The following is a 19,134-nucleotide window of genomic DNA, read 5'->3' on the forward strand; positions in this document are numbered from 1 at the left end:
TATGCCTTCTTATATTTGTTAAATGAAGTGGGAAATTTCCAAAGAACCCAGTAGTTGAAAGAAATTAGTTGATAAAGAAAAAGGAATTGAATGGTCACAGATGATGTAGCACTTTATTTGCAGGAGGGAGTCTTGAGTGGGAACATAAATCTAGCAATTAGTTTATGCATGTAATAAGGGTTCATCTCACACTGATTTTCTGAGCAGTTTCATCTGACCAGGAGACAAGCAGCAATGAGTTTAGATTCAGTTGAAAAACTGAAGAGTACAGTTCATTCTTTAAGTTCATTCAAGGCTTTTTAGTTAAACGGTTCTTTTCCTAGTAAAGTACATTTTTTTTCCTTGTCTGTTTGTTTTGGTTTGTGTGTGTGTGTGTGTGTGTATGTGTGTGTTTTAATGAGTTTTGGAATGTACAGTGAAGAAAAAGATATATATATATATATATATCCAGAAACACATCTGAAACCTGAATTACTATAACGTTTTGCCTTTTTCATCACAGTTTTGTCACTAGGGAGATACAATTTACGAAGAGCTTAACAATGTGGAGGCATAATCTTTTTTCCAGGTAATTTCAGATCAGATATTTGACCTTGGAGAGGCTTTACTGGAATTGCTAGTCCCACAAGAGGCTCACAGAGAAGACAAGATGTTCTGAAACCACATATTTCTATTAGTCATAGCTAGGGAACACTGCCATTACCTCTTCCTATGTTTCAGTACCAATTGCCACTTCTAAAAAAGAAGAGCATTGATAAAATTATTTCTCACAGGAAAAAAGATTTAACACAACCAAAGCTATATCACCACTCAATTTTTCATCTACAGAGATTGACAAAAAATAATGCACTAGAGTCGTTTTAAAAATAATGATGTTGTAATAGAATGCTGTCATCAATATACTGAAAGGAAACAATTGACTTTAGGCTGACATCAGAGGTATGAAGATGCTGCTGCTTACTACAATACACAAATGACAATCATTATGGCAAATATGATGGGAATATGAGAGCAGCAATAAGCTTAGAGATACAATTTGTAAATACTCAGGAAGAAACGGAAAAGGAGAGTTTTAAGACAGCCTAAGCAAAACGTGATAATGGAATGGACAAGGGTTGTGTCAGTGGATAAGTCTGAGATATTCAGGAAGCGTAACCTTCCAGCACCTGATGGACTGGATACAAAGAATAGAAGAGTGGATTTTGCATGGGTTTGTGGCTTATGTTCTAAGCATATGCTGCTGGGAAGAATGTGGAGAAACAGACTCTAGATATATTAATTTTGAGATAGTTATGAGAAACCTAACAGGAGATACTGACTAGTTAGTGGAACAAGAAAGGAGTTCAAAGTGGATATTTAAAGGGGAACTATCGGTTCAATTTTGGAAATCATAAATGGATGAACTCCCTAATGAAAAGGCATTCTAGGAAAAAAAAATTCTTTTCAATTTTCTTGTAGAGAATCTTATGTAAATAGTGGCGATTTCGTTTCTCTTTTTCCAATGCTTATTCCTTCTATTTATTTTTGTAGCCTTATTGCACTCATCAGGGTTTCTAGGACAACACTGAGTACATGTGGTTTTGGTATGCACCCTTATTTGTACCTAATTTTAAAGAAAGCTCTCAATATATGATCATTAAATATTTGTTTTCCTCTAGGTTATTTTGTAGATAAGTTGCCTTATGTTAAGAAGTTCCTTACTTGTAGCTTCCTAGCATTTTTTTAATTTCCTTTTTAAAAAAATCTTGACTGGATGTTGAATTCTCTCTCAAATGCTTATTTTTTTTTTGTATCTACTGAAGCAATAATATTATTCTCCTTTAAAATGATGATCTATTTCTAGAATAATTTTAACCTGGTGACAATATATTATTTTTTAATATATTACTTTGACTTGCTAACATATTTTCTATAATTTTTCAACTATGTTAATCAATCAAATTTTTCTCTAATTATCATTTCCCATAATTTGCTTAATAAATTATGATTCAAGTTTGTATAATCCCATAATCCTATTCTCTGGAAAATATGCAAAAACTGAAAATAATGTGACTGGAATATTGGATTTTTATTCCAATCCCAAAGAAAGGCAGTGCCAAAGAATGCTCAAACTACGGCACACTTGCACTCATCTCACACGTTAGCAAACTAATGCTCATAATTCCCCAAGTCAGTACCTGAACCGTGAACTTCCAGATGTTCAAGCTGGATTTAGAAAAGGCAGAGGAACCAGAGATCAAATTGCCAATATCCATTGGATCACTGAAAAAGCAAGAGAGTTCCAGAAAAACATCTACTTCTGCTTTATTGACTATGCCAAAGCCTTTGACTGTCTGGACGGCAACAAACTGTGGAAAATTCTGAAAGAGATGGGAATACCAGACTACTTGACCTGCCTTCTGAGAAGTCTCTATGCAGGTCAGGAAGCAACAGTTAGAACTGGACATGGAACAACAGACTGGTTCCAAATAGGAAAAGGAGCACATCAAGGCTGTATATTGTCACCCTGCTTATTTAACTTATATGCAGAGTACATCATGAGAAACGGTAGGCTGAAAGAAGCACAAGCTGGAATCACGATTGCTGGGAGAAATATCAATAATCTCAGATATGCAGATGACACCACCTTTCTTGCAGAAGGTGAAGAATAACTAAAGAGCCTCTTGATGAAAGTGAAAGAAAAGAGTGAAAAAGTTGGCTTAAAACTCAACATTCAGAAAACTAAGATCATGGCGTTTGGTCCCATCACTTCATGGTAAATAGATGGGGAAGCAAGGGAAACAGTGAAAGACTGTATTATTTGGGGCTCCAAAATCACTGCAGATGGTGACTGCAACCATGAAATTAAAAGATGCTTGCTCCTTGGAAGAAAAGTTATGACCAATCTAGACAACATATTAAAAAGCAGAGACATTACTTTGACAACAAAGGTCCATCTAGTCAAAGCTATGTTTTTTTAAGTAGTCATGTATGGATGGGAGAAGGCAATGGCAATCCACTCCAGTATTCTTGCCTGGAGAATCCCAGGGACAGAGGAGCCTGGTGGGCTGCTGTCTATGGGGTCACACAGAGTTAGACATGACTGACACGACGTAGCAGCAGCAGCAGCAGCAACAGCATGTATGGATGTGAGCGTTGGACTATAAAGAAAGCTGAATGCTGAAAAATTGATGCTTTTGAACTGTGGTGTTGGAGAAGGCTCTTGAGAGTCCCTTGGACTGGACTGCAAGGAGATGCAACCAGTCCATCCTAAAGAAAATCAGTTCTGATTATTCACTGGACGGACTGATGCTGAATATTTTGGCCATCTGATGCAAAGAACTGACTCATTTGAAAAGACCCTGATGCTGGGAAGGATTGAGGTGGGAGGAGAAGTGGAAGACAGAGGATGAGATAGTTGGATGGCATCACTGACTCAATGGACAGGAGGAGTCTGAGTAAACTCCGGGAGTTGGTGATGGACAAGGAGGCATGGCGTGCTGCAGTCCATGAGGTCCCAGAGAGTTGGACATGACGGAGCCACTAAAATAAACTGAACCGAACTGAATAAACACTTTGTAAAGCGTCATGGAAAACCCTTAGTTACTTTTGCTGGAGACAATGATAATACAGAAGTGTTAAGAGAATGAGACATTGGTACTCAAGATTTATGATAATCATCAATTTGATAAATACTAATTACTAATACTAATACTAAATACTAATTACTAGTGGCTGATGTTTTTGATGATTCTTTTTTAAATCATAACAACTCTAAGATATAGTTTCTCTTATTACTCTCACTGTACATATTGAAAAACTTTAGTTTGGGAGGTTGAGAAATCTGACATCATATAGTCCTTATACAGTAGAAGAAAAATTTGACTGAAGTCAGTCTTATTCCAGAATTTGCAATATTTATCTTTTCACTTTGACAAATTTATTATAAAAATGGACAAACTGCTGAAGGATTTTCTCTTATAAACCAGTTTGAGTTTATTTTCTTCTTGGGAATTTATGGTGATTAAACAAAATATCTGTGAAGAATATTTTTATTCTACTTGACTCTCGTTACAATTTGTACTTGGGCTTATATTCAGAAATCTTTTATTGTAACTCTTATTCTGGGTAGGATTTTGTTCTTTCTAACTCTAGGCTCACTATTTAACTTCATCTCTTGCTGATATGAGTAGGAGCATATATTTTCTAATGCTGAAATCATGTCCATATGGAATTTCCTTCTGTGAATCTGATCAAAGTGTAGATGCTAATTGCATTTATAACTGTTATAATAATTCATATAATAATTCATTTAAATATAGTGTAACAGTTCCATAATTTAATGAATATCTATAGTCATTTTGTTCAGGAGAAAGTGATCCACAAATTACACAATTGATATATCTGCGTAAAGTACTAGTTGCTAGGTTGCTAAACTGTTTTTGCTTTCTAATAGTTTCTATACATGTAAGTTGAATTTTGAAGTTTCTGTCTTTCAAATTTTAAAAACATGGGTTTACTTTTGAAAAATACATCAATGACTGTCAGGGTATGAGTTCCACAATTTAAGGGAATTGATGGTAATTAAATAAGTGGAAATAAAAATATGCTTTGTATCTTGTGATAACTAAAATCATGCCATTTAATACCTGTGAAACTACAAGGACAAAATATAATCAATAACAAGTAAATATGTTTTAATATTAAAATGATTATTATTTTATTACAAACAGTATTCATTATCTATTGCTATATAACAAATGACTCCAAAACTTATTGACTTAAACATTTCATTTCTCGAAATTCTGTGGGTCAGCATGACTTCTGTCATTGGCTGATAGGTGAGTTGGGAGCATCAACAGATGCCAAAAATGAGAAATATTGAGATAAAGTATTAGGATAGAATTTTAAAACAATCCATTCATTTCAATGGATTTATCGAGAAAACAGCAAAGTAACAACTTGAAAGAGAATCAGTGGTTGATGGGTGAGTTGGGAACCAGTGAGGTGGGGTGCCTGGGATGGATAAGTCTCACTTTCCATGGGATTTTTCATCCTTGGAAAGAATAAATCAGATTCTTCATATATAGTCTCTGGGCCATGTTCCAACCAAAGGCAAGCAGAGCCTGGATGGCCTTTCAAGGCTTTGTTTTTAAAGTCACACAATGTATTAACAGTTTTTGTCACAGTATATTCGTCAAAGCAAGTGACCAGACAGCCCATATTCAAAGGTGGGGAAGTATACTGTGCCTCCTTGGGGAAGAAGCTGCAATGTGGAATCAAAATGGGCCACAGACACAGGGGGCATGGCTCACTGGAGGCCATTATTTTAACAACTTACAACACCAACTCAATGACAGTTTGATGCAACGTCTTTTGAAAGGTTAAGTCCATAATTGCTTTAACCTCATGCTGAGATATAAAACATATTATTTTTGGTTTGAGAGTCTCATATATCACCTCAAACTGCTTTTTATGGCACTTTAATGAAATCAAGGTGCTTTTATCTTTTCCAAATATAAAAAGGGTGCCTCCAAGATAGTGTAAGCTCATTACATAAAAGAATGAAGATATTATTAAAAGGAATTTCAGCAGATGCCATAAATGAGAAATACTGAGATACATTATTGGGATAGAATTTTAAAACAGTCCTTTCATTTCAATGGATTTATCTAAATAATAGCCAAATAAGAATGTGAAAGAGAATACATTCAAATAGTCTTTGTAATTTTTTGTTTGTAAAAATAGGCTATTTTGATAGTGAGTTTGGTCTGTTTGTGAGCACATCAATGGCTTGCTAAAGAGAAAAACCAAAATCTGCTCTGAATTTCAGTTACAGCATATTCAAAAGCACAACTTGTCTTCTCAAACTACATATTGTTTTGAGATCCACATTCAATATCCATTTATTGAATACCTAATATGTCTCAGATATCACTTATTTCACCATTACTGCTAGTTTTAACCAATGAAAAGACATAATATTATTATGGCCACTTAACAGAAGAAAAATATAGCAGCCAAACTACTCATCTGCTGGGCTAAAGTGTACATAGTGGCACTCAAATTTAAATTCATATATTAAGAACCTTCATTCGTTCTGTGTCCACTGCTACCTTCCTAAAATTTCATCATATCAAGTCATTATTAGGTAGGAAAACTTTGCAAAAATACTGCTTTTCCTAAATAATAAAAATAAGGCAGCTTAGTTACAAAAGCTTTTGAGATAAATAATTGGCATTTCCTGAATGTTAATAACAAATGTTACTGGCACTAGCTGTAGTACTTCATATTTATTTTTCCATTTTATTAAAAAGTCTGCAAAGAAGGTACTATTTTTTTTTCCCCATAAGTGTCAGTTTTATTTGACAGTGTAGTACAGAGCTAAGGCACAAACTAGCTGTTTCCAAGGGTTAGAGGGGCAGTGGTGCAGATGGGAAGCAAGCCCTCTTGGGCGCTGGGCCCACCGGCAGCCTTCTTGGCTAGAGGCTGTGCCTCAGTCCTGAGCCCCAGCAAACCAAAGGCTGTGTTGAAGAGGTTGATAGGTGTGGAATCATCAGTGATGAGGGTTGATTTTAGACCCAGGATCTGGAGCAATTGTTTTGGTTTTTCTTGGTGCCCTGTAAATAAATTCTTCGGTACCATTTTTCTAGATTTCATACATATATATATGTTAGAATATGATATCTATCTTTCTATATCTGACTTACTTCACTCTGTATAATAGGCTTTAGGTTCATCCACCTCATTAGAACTGACTCAACTGTGCTCCTTTTATGGCTGAGTAATATTCCATTGTGTATATGTATCATTACTTCTTTAACCATTCATCTGTTGATGGACATCTAGGTTGCTTCCATGTTCTAGCTATTGTAAATAGTCCTGCACTGAATAATGTGATACATGTGTCTTTTTCAATTTTGGTTTCCTCAGGGTATATGCCTAGGAGTGGGATTGCTGGGTCACATGGTGGTTTTATTCCCAGTTTGAAAGGAATCTCTATACTGTCTTCCATAGTGACTGTATCAATTTATATTCCCACCAACAGAGAAGAGTGTTCCCTTTTCTTCACACCCTCTCCAGCATTTGTTGTTTATAGAATTCATGATGGCCATTCTGACTAGTGTGAGGTGATACCTCATTGTAAGTTTGACCTGCATTTCTTTAATGATGAGCAATGTTGAGCATCTTTTCATGAGTTTGTTATCCATCTGTATGTCTTCTTTGGAGAACTGTCTGTTTAGGTCTTTTTCCCACTTTTTGACTGGGTTCTTTGTTTTCCTGGTATTCAGTTGTATGAGCTACTTGTATATTTTAGAAATTAATCCTCTCTTGTTTCATTTGCTATTATTTTCTGCCATTCTGAGGGTTGTCTCTTCACCTTGCTTATAGTTTCCTTTGCTGTGCAAAAGCTTTTAAGTTTAACCAGGTCCCACCTATTTACTTTTGTTTTTATTTCCATTACTCTAGGAAGTGGATCATAGAGGATCTTGCTTTGATTTATGTCATAGAATGTTCTGCCTATGTTTTCCTCTAAGAGTTTTATAGTTTCTGATCTTACATTTAGGTCTTTAATCCACTTTGAGTTTATCTTTGGGTATGGTGTTAGGAAGTGTTCTAATTTCATTCTTTTACGTGGAGCTGTCCAGTTTTCCCAGCATCATTTATTGAAGAGGCTGTCTTTGCCCCATTGTATATTCTTGCCTTGTTTGTCAAAAATATGGCACCATAGGTGCATGGGTTTATTTCTGGGTTTTCTATCTTCTTCCATGGGTATACTGTTCTGTTTTTTTGCCAGTACCATACTGTATTGATGACTGTAGCTTCACAGTATTATTTGAAATCAGGAAGCTTGATTCCTCCAGCTCCATTCTTCTTTCTCAAGACTGCTTTGGCTATTTGGGGTCTTTTCTGTTCCCATATGAATGTGAAATTTTTTCTAGTTCTGTGAAAAATGCCATTGGTAATTTGATAGGGATCACATTGAATCTGTAGATTGCATTTGGTAATATAGTCATTTTCAACAGTATTGATTCTTCCTACCCAGCAACATGGAATATCTCTCCATCTGTTTTGCCATCTTTGATTTCTTTCATTAATGTCTTATAATTTTCTGTGTACAGTTCTTTTATCTCCTTAGGTAAGTTTATTCCTAGGTATCTATTTCTTCTTCTTGCAATGGTGAATGGGATTGATTCCTTAATTTCTCTTTCTGATTTTTCATTCTTATATAGAAATGCAAGTGATTTCTGTGTATTGATTTTGTATCCTGCAGCTTTGCTCAATTCACCAATTAGCTTTAGCAATTTTCTGATACTGTCTTTAGGGTTCTCTATGTACAGTATCACGTCATCTGCAAACAGTGAGAGCATTACTTATTTTCCGATCTGGATTCCTTTTATTTCTTTTTATTTTCTATGATTGCTATAGCTAGGACTTCCAAAACTATGTTGAATAATATAGGTGAAAGTCGACACTCTTGTCTTGTTCCTGATCTTAGGGGGAATGTTTTCAGTTTTTACCCATTGAGAATAATGTTTGCTGTAGGCTTATTATGTATGGCCTTTACTATGTTGAGGTAGGTTCCTTCTATGCCCATTTTTTGAAGAGTTTTAATCATAAATGGGTGCTGAATTTTGTCAAAGGCTTTTTCTGCATCGATTGAGACTATCATATGGTTTTTACCTTTCAATTTGTTAATATGGCATATCACATTGATTGATTTGTTTATATTGAAGAATCCTTGCACCCCTGGAATAAACCCAGATTGATCATGGTGTATGAGCTTTTTGATGTGTTGCTGAATTCTGTTTGCCAAAATATGGCTGAGGATTTTTGCATCTATGTTCCTCAGTGATATTGAGCTGTAGTTTTCTTTATTTGTGTTGTCATTGCCTGGTTTTGGTATCGGGGTGATGGGTCTTGTAGAATGAGTTTGTAAGTGTTCCTTCCTCTGCAATTTTTTGAAAGAGTTTTAGAAGGACAGGGCTTAGTTCTTCTCTAAATGTTCGATAGAATTCTCCTGTGAAGCCATGGGGTCCTTGGCTTTTGTTTTTGGGGAGATTTTTTTTCAAAGCTTCAATTCCAGTGCTTGTAATTCAGTTGTTGATAATTTCTTTCTGGTTCAGAACTTTACTAAGAATCTCTCCATTTCTTCCAGGTTATCCATTTTATTGCCATATACTTGTCCATAATAGTCTCTTATAATCCTTTGTATTTCTGCATTGTCTGTTGTAACCTCTCCTTTTTCACTTTTAATTTTGTTGATTTGGTTCTATTCTCTTTTTTTCTTGATGAGTCTGGCTAAAGATTTGCCAATTTTGTTTATCTTCTCAAAGAACCAGCCTTTAGTTTTATTAATCTTTACCTTTGTTTCTTTCATTTCTTTTTCATTTATTTCTGCTCAGATATTTATGATTCCTTTCCTTTTACCTTTTTGTTGTTGTTGTTGTTCTTTTTCCAGTTGTTTTAGGTGTCTGTTTAATGTTTTTCTTGTTTCATGAGGTAGGATTGTATTGCTACAAACTTCCTTCTTAGAACTGCTTTTGCTGCATTCCATAGGTTTTGAGTTGTATTTTCATTGTCATTTGTTTCTAGAAATTTTTTCATTTACTGTTTGATTTTTTCAGTAACCTGTTGATTATTTAGAAACATGCTGCCTTAATCTCCATGTGTTTCTGTTTCTTACAGTTTTTTTTTTTTTTTTCCCCCTTGTAATTGATGTCTAGTCTCATAGCATTGTGGTCAGAGAAGATGCTTGATACAATCTCAATTTTCTTAAGTTTACTGAGGTTTGACCTGTGACCCAAGATGTGGTCTATCCTGGAGAATGTTTCATGTGCATTTGAGAAGAAGGTGTACTCTTCTGCATTTGGATTGAAGATACTGAAGATATCAATGAGATCCATTTCATCTAATGTATCTTTTAAGACTTGCATTTCCTTATTAATTTTCTGTTTTGATGATCTGTTCATTGATGTGAGTGGGGTGTTAAAGTCTCCTACTAATATTGTGTTTCTGTCAATTTCTCCTTTGATGTCTGTTACTGTTTGTCTTTATGTATTGAGGTGCTCCTATGTTGGGTGCATAGATATTTACAATTGTTATGTCTTCTTCTTGGACTGATCCCTTTATCGTTATGTAGTGTTCTTCCCTATCTTCTTTATTTTAAGGTCTATTTTTTCTGACACAAGGATTGGTACTCCAGCTCTCTTTTGCTTCCAACTTGCAAGGAATATATTTTTCCATCCTCTCATTTTCAGTCCATATGTGTGTTTAGGTCTGAAGTGGGTTTCTTGTAGACAGCATATATATGGGACGTGCTTTTGTATCCATTCAGCCAGGCTGTGTTTTTTGGTTGGAGCATTTAATCCACTTACATTTAAAGTAATTATTGATATATATGTTCCTATTGCCATTTTCTTAATTGTTTGGGATTGATTTTGTAGATCTTTTTCTACTCATATTTCTTGGCTACAAAGTCCTTTTAACATTTGTGTAAACCTGGTTTGGTGGTACTGAATTCTCTTGACTTTTGTTTGTCTGAAAAACTTTTTACTTCTCCATCAATTGTGAATTAAATCCTTGCTGGGTATAGTAATCTTGGTTGTAGATTTTTCCCTTTCAGTACTTTAAATATATCCTGCCATTCCCTTCTGGCCTTCAGAGTTTCTGCTGAAAGATCAGCTATTAAACATATGGGGTTTCCCTTGTATGTTACTTGTTGCTTCTCCCTTGCTGTTTTTAATATTCTTTCTTTGTGCTTAGTCTTTCTTAGTTTGATTAGTATGTGTCTTGGCATTTCTCCTTGGATTTATCCTGTATGGGACTCTTTGCACCTCCTGTACTTGATTGACTATTTCCTTTTCCATGTTGGGGAAACTTTCAACTATAATCTCTTCAAAAATTTTCTCATACCCTTTCTTTTCTCTTCTTCTGAGACCCCTATAATTCAAATGTTGGTGTGTTTGATTTGGTCCTAAAGGTCTCTGAGACTATGCTCAGTTCTTTTCTTTTTTTTTTTTTTCTTTATTCTGCTCTTCAGAAGTTAATTCCACCACTACATCTTCCAGCTCACTGATTTATTCTTCTGCTTCAGATATTCTGCTATTTATTCCTTTTAGAGTGTTTTTAATTTCAGTAATTGTGTTGTTTGTCTCTGTATGTTTATTCTTTAATCCTTCTAGGTCTTTGTTAATTGATTCTTGCATTTTCTCCATTCTGTTTTCAAGGTTTTTGATCATCTTTACTATCATTATTCTGAAATTTTTTAGGTAGTGTACCTATTTCCTCTTCATTTATTTGGACTTCTGTGTTTCTAGTTTGTTCCTTCATTTGTGTAGTATTTCTCTGCCTTTTTATTATTATTATTATTTTAGTGTATTGTGTTTGAGGTCTTCTTTTCCCAAGCTTCAAGGCTGAATTCTTTCTTCTTTTTGTTTTCTGCCCTCCTAAGGTTGGTCTCAGTGGTTTGTGTAAGCTTTGCATAGGGAGAGATTTGTGCTGAGTTTTTTTGTTTGTTTGTTTTTCCTCTGATGGGCAAGGCTGAGTGAGGTGGTAATCCTGTCTGCTGATGATTGGGTTTGTATTTTTGTTTTGTTTGTTGTTTAGATGAGGTTTCTTGCACAGGGTGCTACTGGTCGTGGGGTGATATTGGGCCTTGTATTCAAGTGGTTTCTTTTGTGTGAGTTCTTAGTACTTGATACTCCCTAGGGTCAGTTCTCTGGTAGTGTAGGGTCCTGGAGTCAGTGCTCCTACTCCAAAGGCTCAGGGCTTGATCTCTGACAAGGATGAATTCAGCTGTAGGGTTGGAGGTACACTGACTGGATTAAATTTCTACAGCCTGGTTTCCTCCTAACATTTAATTTACACACTTTCCATCATGAGGTAAGAAATGTGATGTCTGAAGTTCCAAATCTCTGCTCTGCTCCCAGCTATGAGCACCTCCTCCTCTGCCGTTCACTGCCTGGTGATCCTCCCTCTCAGCTGGGCCGACTGTCTGGCTCCCACCACTGGGGCTACTCTGGCAAGAGGCCCGGGTGCACCCTTGTCCTCCAGCAGACCTCCTCATCTTCCTCGTCTTCCCTGCTCAGGCCTCCCCCTCTGGTCTGTTTGCCCTGCCCACCCCTGGGAACTTCAGCTCCAGTGTGGGCCCACTGCCTGTTGTTTTTAATTTTTGATTTAGGAAACAAGTTTAAAGAAGCCCTGGCACCATCCAAAATCATTTACATGCTCAGAATCTCTCATTAGTCCTTTAAAAATATTCTTTAAAACATATTTTAAAATGCCACCAGAGACCAAATTGCTAACATCCGCTGGATCATGGAAAAAGGAAGAGAGTTCCAGAAAAACATCTATTTTTGCTTTATTGACTATGCCAAAGCCTTTGACTGTGTGAATCACAATAAACTGTGGAAAATTCTGAAAGAGATAGGAATACCAGACCACCTGACCTGCCTCTTGAGAAATCTGTATGCAGCTCAGGAAGCAACAGTTAGAACTGGACATGGAAAAGTAGACTAGTTCCAAATAGGAAAAGGAGTATGTCAAGGCTGTATATTGTCACCCTGCTTATTTAAAATATATACAGAATACATCATGAAAAATGCTGGGCTGGAAGAAACACAAGTTGGAATTAAGATTGCCGGCAGAAATATCAGTAACCTCAGATATGCAGATGACACCACCCTTATGGCAGAAAGTGAAGAGGAACTAAAAAGCCTCTTGATGAAAGTGAAAGTGGAGAGAAAAACTTGGCTTAAAGCTCAACATTCAGAAAACGAAGATCATGGCATCTGGTCCCATCAGTTCATGGGAAATAGATGGGGAAACAGTGGAAACAGTGTCAGACTTAATTTTGGGGGGCTCCAAAATCACTGCAGATGGTGATTGCAGCCTTGAAATTAAAAGATGCTTACTCCTTGGAAGGAAAGTTAGAACCAACCTAGATAGCATATTGAAAAGCAGAGACATTACTTTGCCAACAAAGGTCCGTCTAGTCAAGGCTATGGTTTTTCCAGTGGTCATATATGGATGTAAGAGTTGGATTGTGAAGAAAGCTGAGTGTCAAAGAATTGATGCTTTTTTTTTTAATTTAAATTTATTTATTTTAATTGTTGAACTGTGGTGTTGGAGAAGACTCCTGAGAGTCCCTTAGACTGCAAGGAGATTCGATCAGTCCATTCTAAAGGAGATCAGTCCTGGGTGTTCTTTGGAAGGACTAATGCTAAAGCTGAAACTCCAATACTTTGGCCACCTCATGAGAAGAGTTGAGTCATTGGAAAAGACCTTGATGCTGGGAGGGATTGGGGGCAGGAGGAGAAGGGGACGTCAGAGGATGAGATAGTTGGATGGCATCACTGACTTGATGGACATGAGTTTGAGTGAACTCCTGGAGTTGGTGATGGACAGGGAGGCCGGGCATGCTGCAATTCATGGGATTGCAAAGAGTCAGACACAACTGAGCGACTGAACTGAACTGAACTGAAAATGCCACCAAAGTTGAGAGTCATTGCTTTATTTCCCATACTTCTTTAGAAAAAAATGATGTCATTAGTAGGAAGACTAAAAGATGACTCAGAACAAACTGAATAGCAATAATTTTATAGTACTCTTATCACTACTTTTTTTAAATTTATTTTTTAAATATAAATTTATTTATTTTAATTAGAGGTTAATTACTTTACAATATCACTACTTTAAAACTTCTTAGTGTTTATAAGTGTTAGTCACTCAGTTGTGTCTGACTCTTTGCAATTCCATGGACTGTGGCCAGCCAAGCTCCATGATCCATGGAATTCTCAAGGCAAGAATAGTGAAGTGGACAGCCATCCCATTCTCCAGGGGGATCTTCCTGACCCAGCTATTGAACCTAGGTCTCCTGCATTTCAGGCAGATTCTTTACCATCTGAGCCACCAAGGAAGCCCAGTGTTTATAAAATTTCATTTAAATATCATATACTAATAGATAAGCATTGTAAGATGTGTGAATCTTCTGAAGGAAATACATTTTGCAAATACATACTTAAAATGATTTAGTTTTTAAAGACTTTTGACGTTTCAGACCATTAAGGTTAAATTTTATTTTTTTTTAAAAGTTTCTTATATTTGAAGGAAAAAAAAGTACATAAATTATCTCTGGATCAAAATTAGTTCCTCCAGAAGCACTTAGGAAATGATACAGTACCATTTTATTGTTCAATATTCTAATAGTTTAAAGTATAATCTCATGTGGATAATTATTTTAAAAGCAGCACTTGTATGAAAAATTCACATGTATCTTTTTCTTGAATTGTTTTCAATATCTACCCTCAAATTAAATCTATTTAAATTATCTGAATACATTATATTATTCTATTCTATAGTAAGTTTATATGTATATAAAATAACATATAGCAAAGTGTTATCTATCTACATATATATATAACATTTGAAACTTGTGTCTATATTTCATACTCAACTATCAGAGCTAATCTAATTAAGCTTACTAGGGTGTTCAGCAAGTTCAGTTACCAAAATCACCAAGTTATATAAATAAGGACTTAACACAAAGATTTACATTTTAAAGTGAATTAATTCTCTTATAACAAGTAGATGATAAAAATAAATCCTGTTCTACAGAAACATGGGTATAATAAACTACCACTAACTTCAGAAGCATAACTCTTACAATGACAATAAGAATTTAAGGAAAGGTTTAAAGGATCTCATTTGAGGTCAAACTTACCAGCAAATTTGATATGGAATTTATTTTCAGGCTTTAAGATCTGGACATACAAAGGGCAATTTGGAGCAAAATCTTTTACAGCCCATGCTCTTAAAATTGTTTGGTGATCCTGAAATGATAAAACCCAAAATATCATGAGATGAACTGAAAGTATTATAATATTAAGTAAAATTTGTCAATCAGTGTGTGAAATGGTCACATCTACAGTTTAAAACTAAGCATATGAAATCATTCATTGAGAGTTCTTACTATTAAAGATAAGATAACTTGCTATTTTATGGTGGTGGTTTAGTCACTAAGTCATGTCTGATTCTTGTGATCCCATGAATTGTAGCCCACCAGGCTCCCCTGTCTATGGGATTTTCCAGGCAAGAATACTGAAATGGGTTGCAATTTCCTTCTCCAGGATATCTTCCAGACCCAGGAATTGAAACTGGGTCTCCTGCACTGCAGGCAGATTCTTTACCAACTGAGTTATGAGAGAAGCCCAATTTCTATAAAAGAGATCAACAATACATAATTCAATTAGTACTAATTGTCAACACTTAGAAATTAGCAGAGATTAAGAGGAATGTCTTTGACAAGCATAAAAATAATTTTCCCAGAAAATAATTAAGGGGTAGAAACCTTCAGAAATGTGGCAAAATTGAGTTTGTAATAATAGTTTCCATGGGAAAAAGATGGATGTAAAATAATTTTAACATAGATTGTAAAAGGGCAGTGACTGCAGAGACCATTTGTGAGAACACATTAGTTTACTTTTTATATGGCAGTAAAGATAAAAGAATTTTGACTTTGTGTGTATTGGAAGAAATCAATAACTTTCAGATATTAAAAAAGTAACAGAAAAGTTTTTTTTTTTTTTAAGAAATGCTAAGATTGAGAAAGGAAGTGAATATCATGCTTACCATGAAATCTTACATATAGTATCACCCCATAGCTGATTTAACTGAATAAATCAGTTTGATTTAATTGAATAAATCAAAGCAAATTACAACTGTCCTTCGGTTTCCAGGACTCTCTATGCATAACAAAATATGAGGATGCTCAAATTCTTCATATAAAATGGTACAGTATTTCTTAAAGGAAATCAACCCTGAATATTCATTAGAAGGACTGATGCTGAAGCGCCAATACTTTGGCTGCCTGATGCGAAGAGCTGACTCATCGCAAAAGACCTTGCTGGGAATATTGAAGGCAGGAGAAGAGGGCAATTGAGGATGAGTTGGTTAGACAGCATCACTGACTCAATGGACATGAGTTTGAGAACACTCTGGGAGGTAGTGAAGGACAGGGAAGCCTGACATGCTGCAATTCATGGGATCACAAAGAGTTAGATACAAGTTAGGTCACTGAACAACAATTTGCATATAACCTATGCACCACCTCCCAAATACTGTGAATCATCTCTAGATTACTTATAATATTTAGTACAATGTAAATACGATGTTAATAGTTGCTGCCAGCCAGTAAATTCAAATTTTGCTTTTTGAAAATTTCTGGAATTTCTTTTTCAAATATTTTGATCCAAACTTAGTTGAATCCAAGGATGCAGAACCCTCAGATACAAAGGGATGACTGCATTAGAAAAATTCTCTAATGTTAGCTACATTCTATTTATTTACTTTTTTACTAAAGTATAGTTGATATACAACATTATGTAAGTTACAAGTGTAAAATATAGTGAGTCACAATTTTTAAAGATTTGTATCTCATCTGTAGTTATTATGAGACATTGACTATATTGCCTGTGTTGTACATATATCCTTGTAGCTTATTTTATACCCAATAGCTTGTACCACTTAACCCTACCCTGAAATTGCCCCTCCTTCACTGCCTCTCCCTACTGGTAACCCTACCTTATTCTCAATAAATATTATTCTTTTTTTGTTATATTCACTAGCCTGTTGTATTATTTAGATTCCATATATAATGATATCATAAAGTATTTGTCTTTGTTTGACTTATTTACTGAGTACAACACCCTCCAAGTCCATCTATGTTGTTGCAAAAGGTAAATTTTCATTCTTTTTATGACAAATTTTCATCTTTTCATTATGTGTGTGTATATATATATATATATATATATATATATATATATATACCACATCTTCTTTGTCTTTTCATTTGTTGTTAGATACTTGGGTGCTCTATATCCTGGCAATTATAAATATTGCTTTTATGAAAAGTGGGATGCAGGTGTAATCTTCAATTAGTGTTTTTGTTTCTTTCAGATATATACCCAGGAGTGGAACTGCTAGGTCATATGGTAGTTCTATTTTTAGTTTTTTGAGAAACTTTCATACTGTTTTTGACAGTGGCTGCACCAATTTACATTCCCACCAACAATGTACAAGGATTCCATTTTTTTTCACATCCTCGCCAACAATTATTATTTATATTCTTTTTGATAATAGCCATTCTGACAGGTGTGGGTGATACGTCATTGTGATTTTGATTTGCATTTCCCTGATGATCAGTGTTATTGAATAACTTTTCATGCTGCTGTTGGCTATCTGCATACTCTCTAGCCAAAGAAATAAGATGAGAAAACAAAATAAAAGAAACCAAATTGGAAATAAAGTGGCAAAACTTACTGTTTGCAAATAACCTGATACTCTACATAGAAAATCCTAAAGATGCCACCAGAAAATGACTCTAGCTCATCAATGAATCTAATAATGTTTCAGGATACAAAATGAATATACAGAAATCTGTTGCTTTCCTATACACTAATAACAAAATATCAGAAAAACAAATTAAGGAAATAATCTCATTTATCATCACATCAAAAGGAATAAAATATCTAGGAATAAACGTCCCTAAGAAGGTAAAAGACTTGTACTCTGAAAACTACACGATGCTGATGAAAGAAAGTGTAAATCATACAGATGAAAAGATATATTGTATTCTCAGATTGGAAGAATTAATATTATTAAAATGACTGTAATCTCCAAGGCAATCTATAGATTCAGTGCAACCCCTATCAAAATACCAATGGCGTTTTTAACAAAGCTAGAATAAATAACTTTAAAATTTGCATGAATACTAATGATCCCAAATATTCAAGACTATCTTGAGAAAGAAAAACAAAACTGGAGGAATCACACTCTCTGTCTTCAGATTATACTACAAACTAGAGTAATCAAACCAGTACAGTACTGGCACAAAAACAGATTCATAGATCAATGGAACAGAATAGAGATCCAAGAGATAAACTCACATACATATGGTCAATTAATAGACATCAAAGGGGGAAAATATATGCAAAAGATAAAAGACAGTCTCTTCAACAAGCAGTGCTGGGAAAACTGGATAGTTACATTTGAAAGAATGAAATTGGAACATTCTCTACCACTAAACACAAAAATAAGCTCAAAATGGATTAAGACCTAAATGGAAGACCAGCAACCATAACACTCCTGAACAAAAACATAGGCAAAACATTCTTTGACAATAAATTGTAGTAATTGTTTTGGATCTATTTCCTAAAATGAATGAAATAAAAGCAAAAACAAACAAATGGGACCTAAACTTAAAAGCTTTTGCACAGCAAAGGAAACCATTGGCAAAATAAAAAGATAAACTACAGAACGGGAGAAAGTATTTGCAAATTATATGACCAGGAAGGTTGATAGCCAAAACCTATAAACAGTCCATACAATCCAACATCCAAAAACCAAACAAGCTGAATAAAAAAGGGGCAGAAGACTTGAATATATATTGTTTTCAAAGAGGACAGGCACATAATAAGTGTAGCACTGTCTGTGTAATAGCCACTAGCCACATGTGGCTCTTTAAACTTAAAATTTAGTAAAATTAATTAAAATTAATAATTAAATTCCTTTATTACACTAGCTACATGTCAAGAGTTCAAAGCAACATACAACAAATTCAATTTATGCTAGAATAGTGGAGATATAGAATACAGAGGATTTTCATCATCACAGCAAGTTTTATTTGACACTACTATTAGGGAAACAGAAGATTAAAAATACAAGTAGAGTTGAGAGACTATCTGTGCAGAAAGAATAAACTGTAATCAATGGTTTGTAACTTTAAGTCGCATGAAAGTTAATGAATAGAAAACCAGAATTCTTTAGGTGAGCAATGTGTGCCTTCCAAAAGGTAACAATGAGCCGAAAGTGGTGTGGTAGTTAATTTCATGAATCAACTTGACCAGTTCATAGTGTGCCAAGGTATTTGGTTCAACATTGCTCTGGCTGACTGGGAAATCCCAGATGAGACAGAGAAAAGAAACTAAAAAATGTGTGTATAAATTTACACGTTGGCTGACACCTGAACGGCGTATGCATGGGGCAGAATAAAGGCAATCTGAACTAAGATTTGAATCACTGCCAACAGTGAGTTTGCCTTTTGAGTTGAAACAAATTAACTTCTTGCTAGAACAAGAATATCAATATTGTTAG

The 19,134-nt window shown here is 35.0% G+C and overlaps 1 protein-coding gene across 15 annotated transcripts in view; it reads right to left on the reverse strand.

Moving 5' to 3' along the window:
• Positions 1-19,134, reverse strand: part of KCNT2 (potassium sodium-activated channel subfamily T member 2) — a 431,812-nt gene that overhangs the window by 165,859 nt on the left and 246,819 nt on the right. For all 15 annotated transcript variants that reach the window (XR_015143756.1, XR_015143755.1, XR_015143754.1 and 12 more), the window contains exon 13: positions 14,705-14,813. Coding sequence is in view for 8 of the 15 variants with exons in the window: in XM_086345575.1 (XP_086201701.1) it covers positions 14,705-14,813 (109 nt within the window). In the remaining 7 variants the exon portion in view is untranslated. The remainder of the gene's footprint in view (positions 1-14,704; positions 14,814-19,134) is intronic.

The sequence above is a fragment of the Bos grunniens genome, chromosome 16, assembly GCF_055505025.1.
Source record: "Bos grunniens cultivar Pamir isolate PY7600 chromosome 16, Bosgru_T2T1.0, whole genome shotgun sequence".
NCBI lineage: Eukaryota > Metazoa > Chordata > Mammalia > Artiodactyla > Bovidae > Bos > Bos grunniens.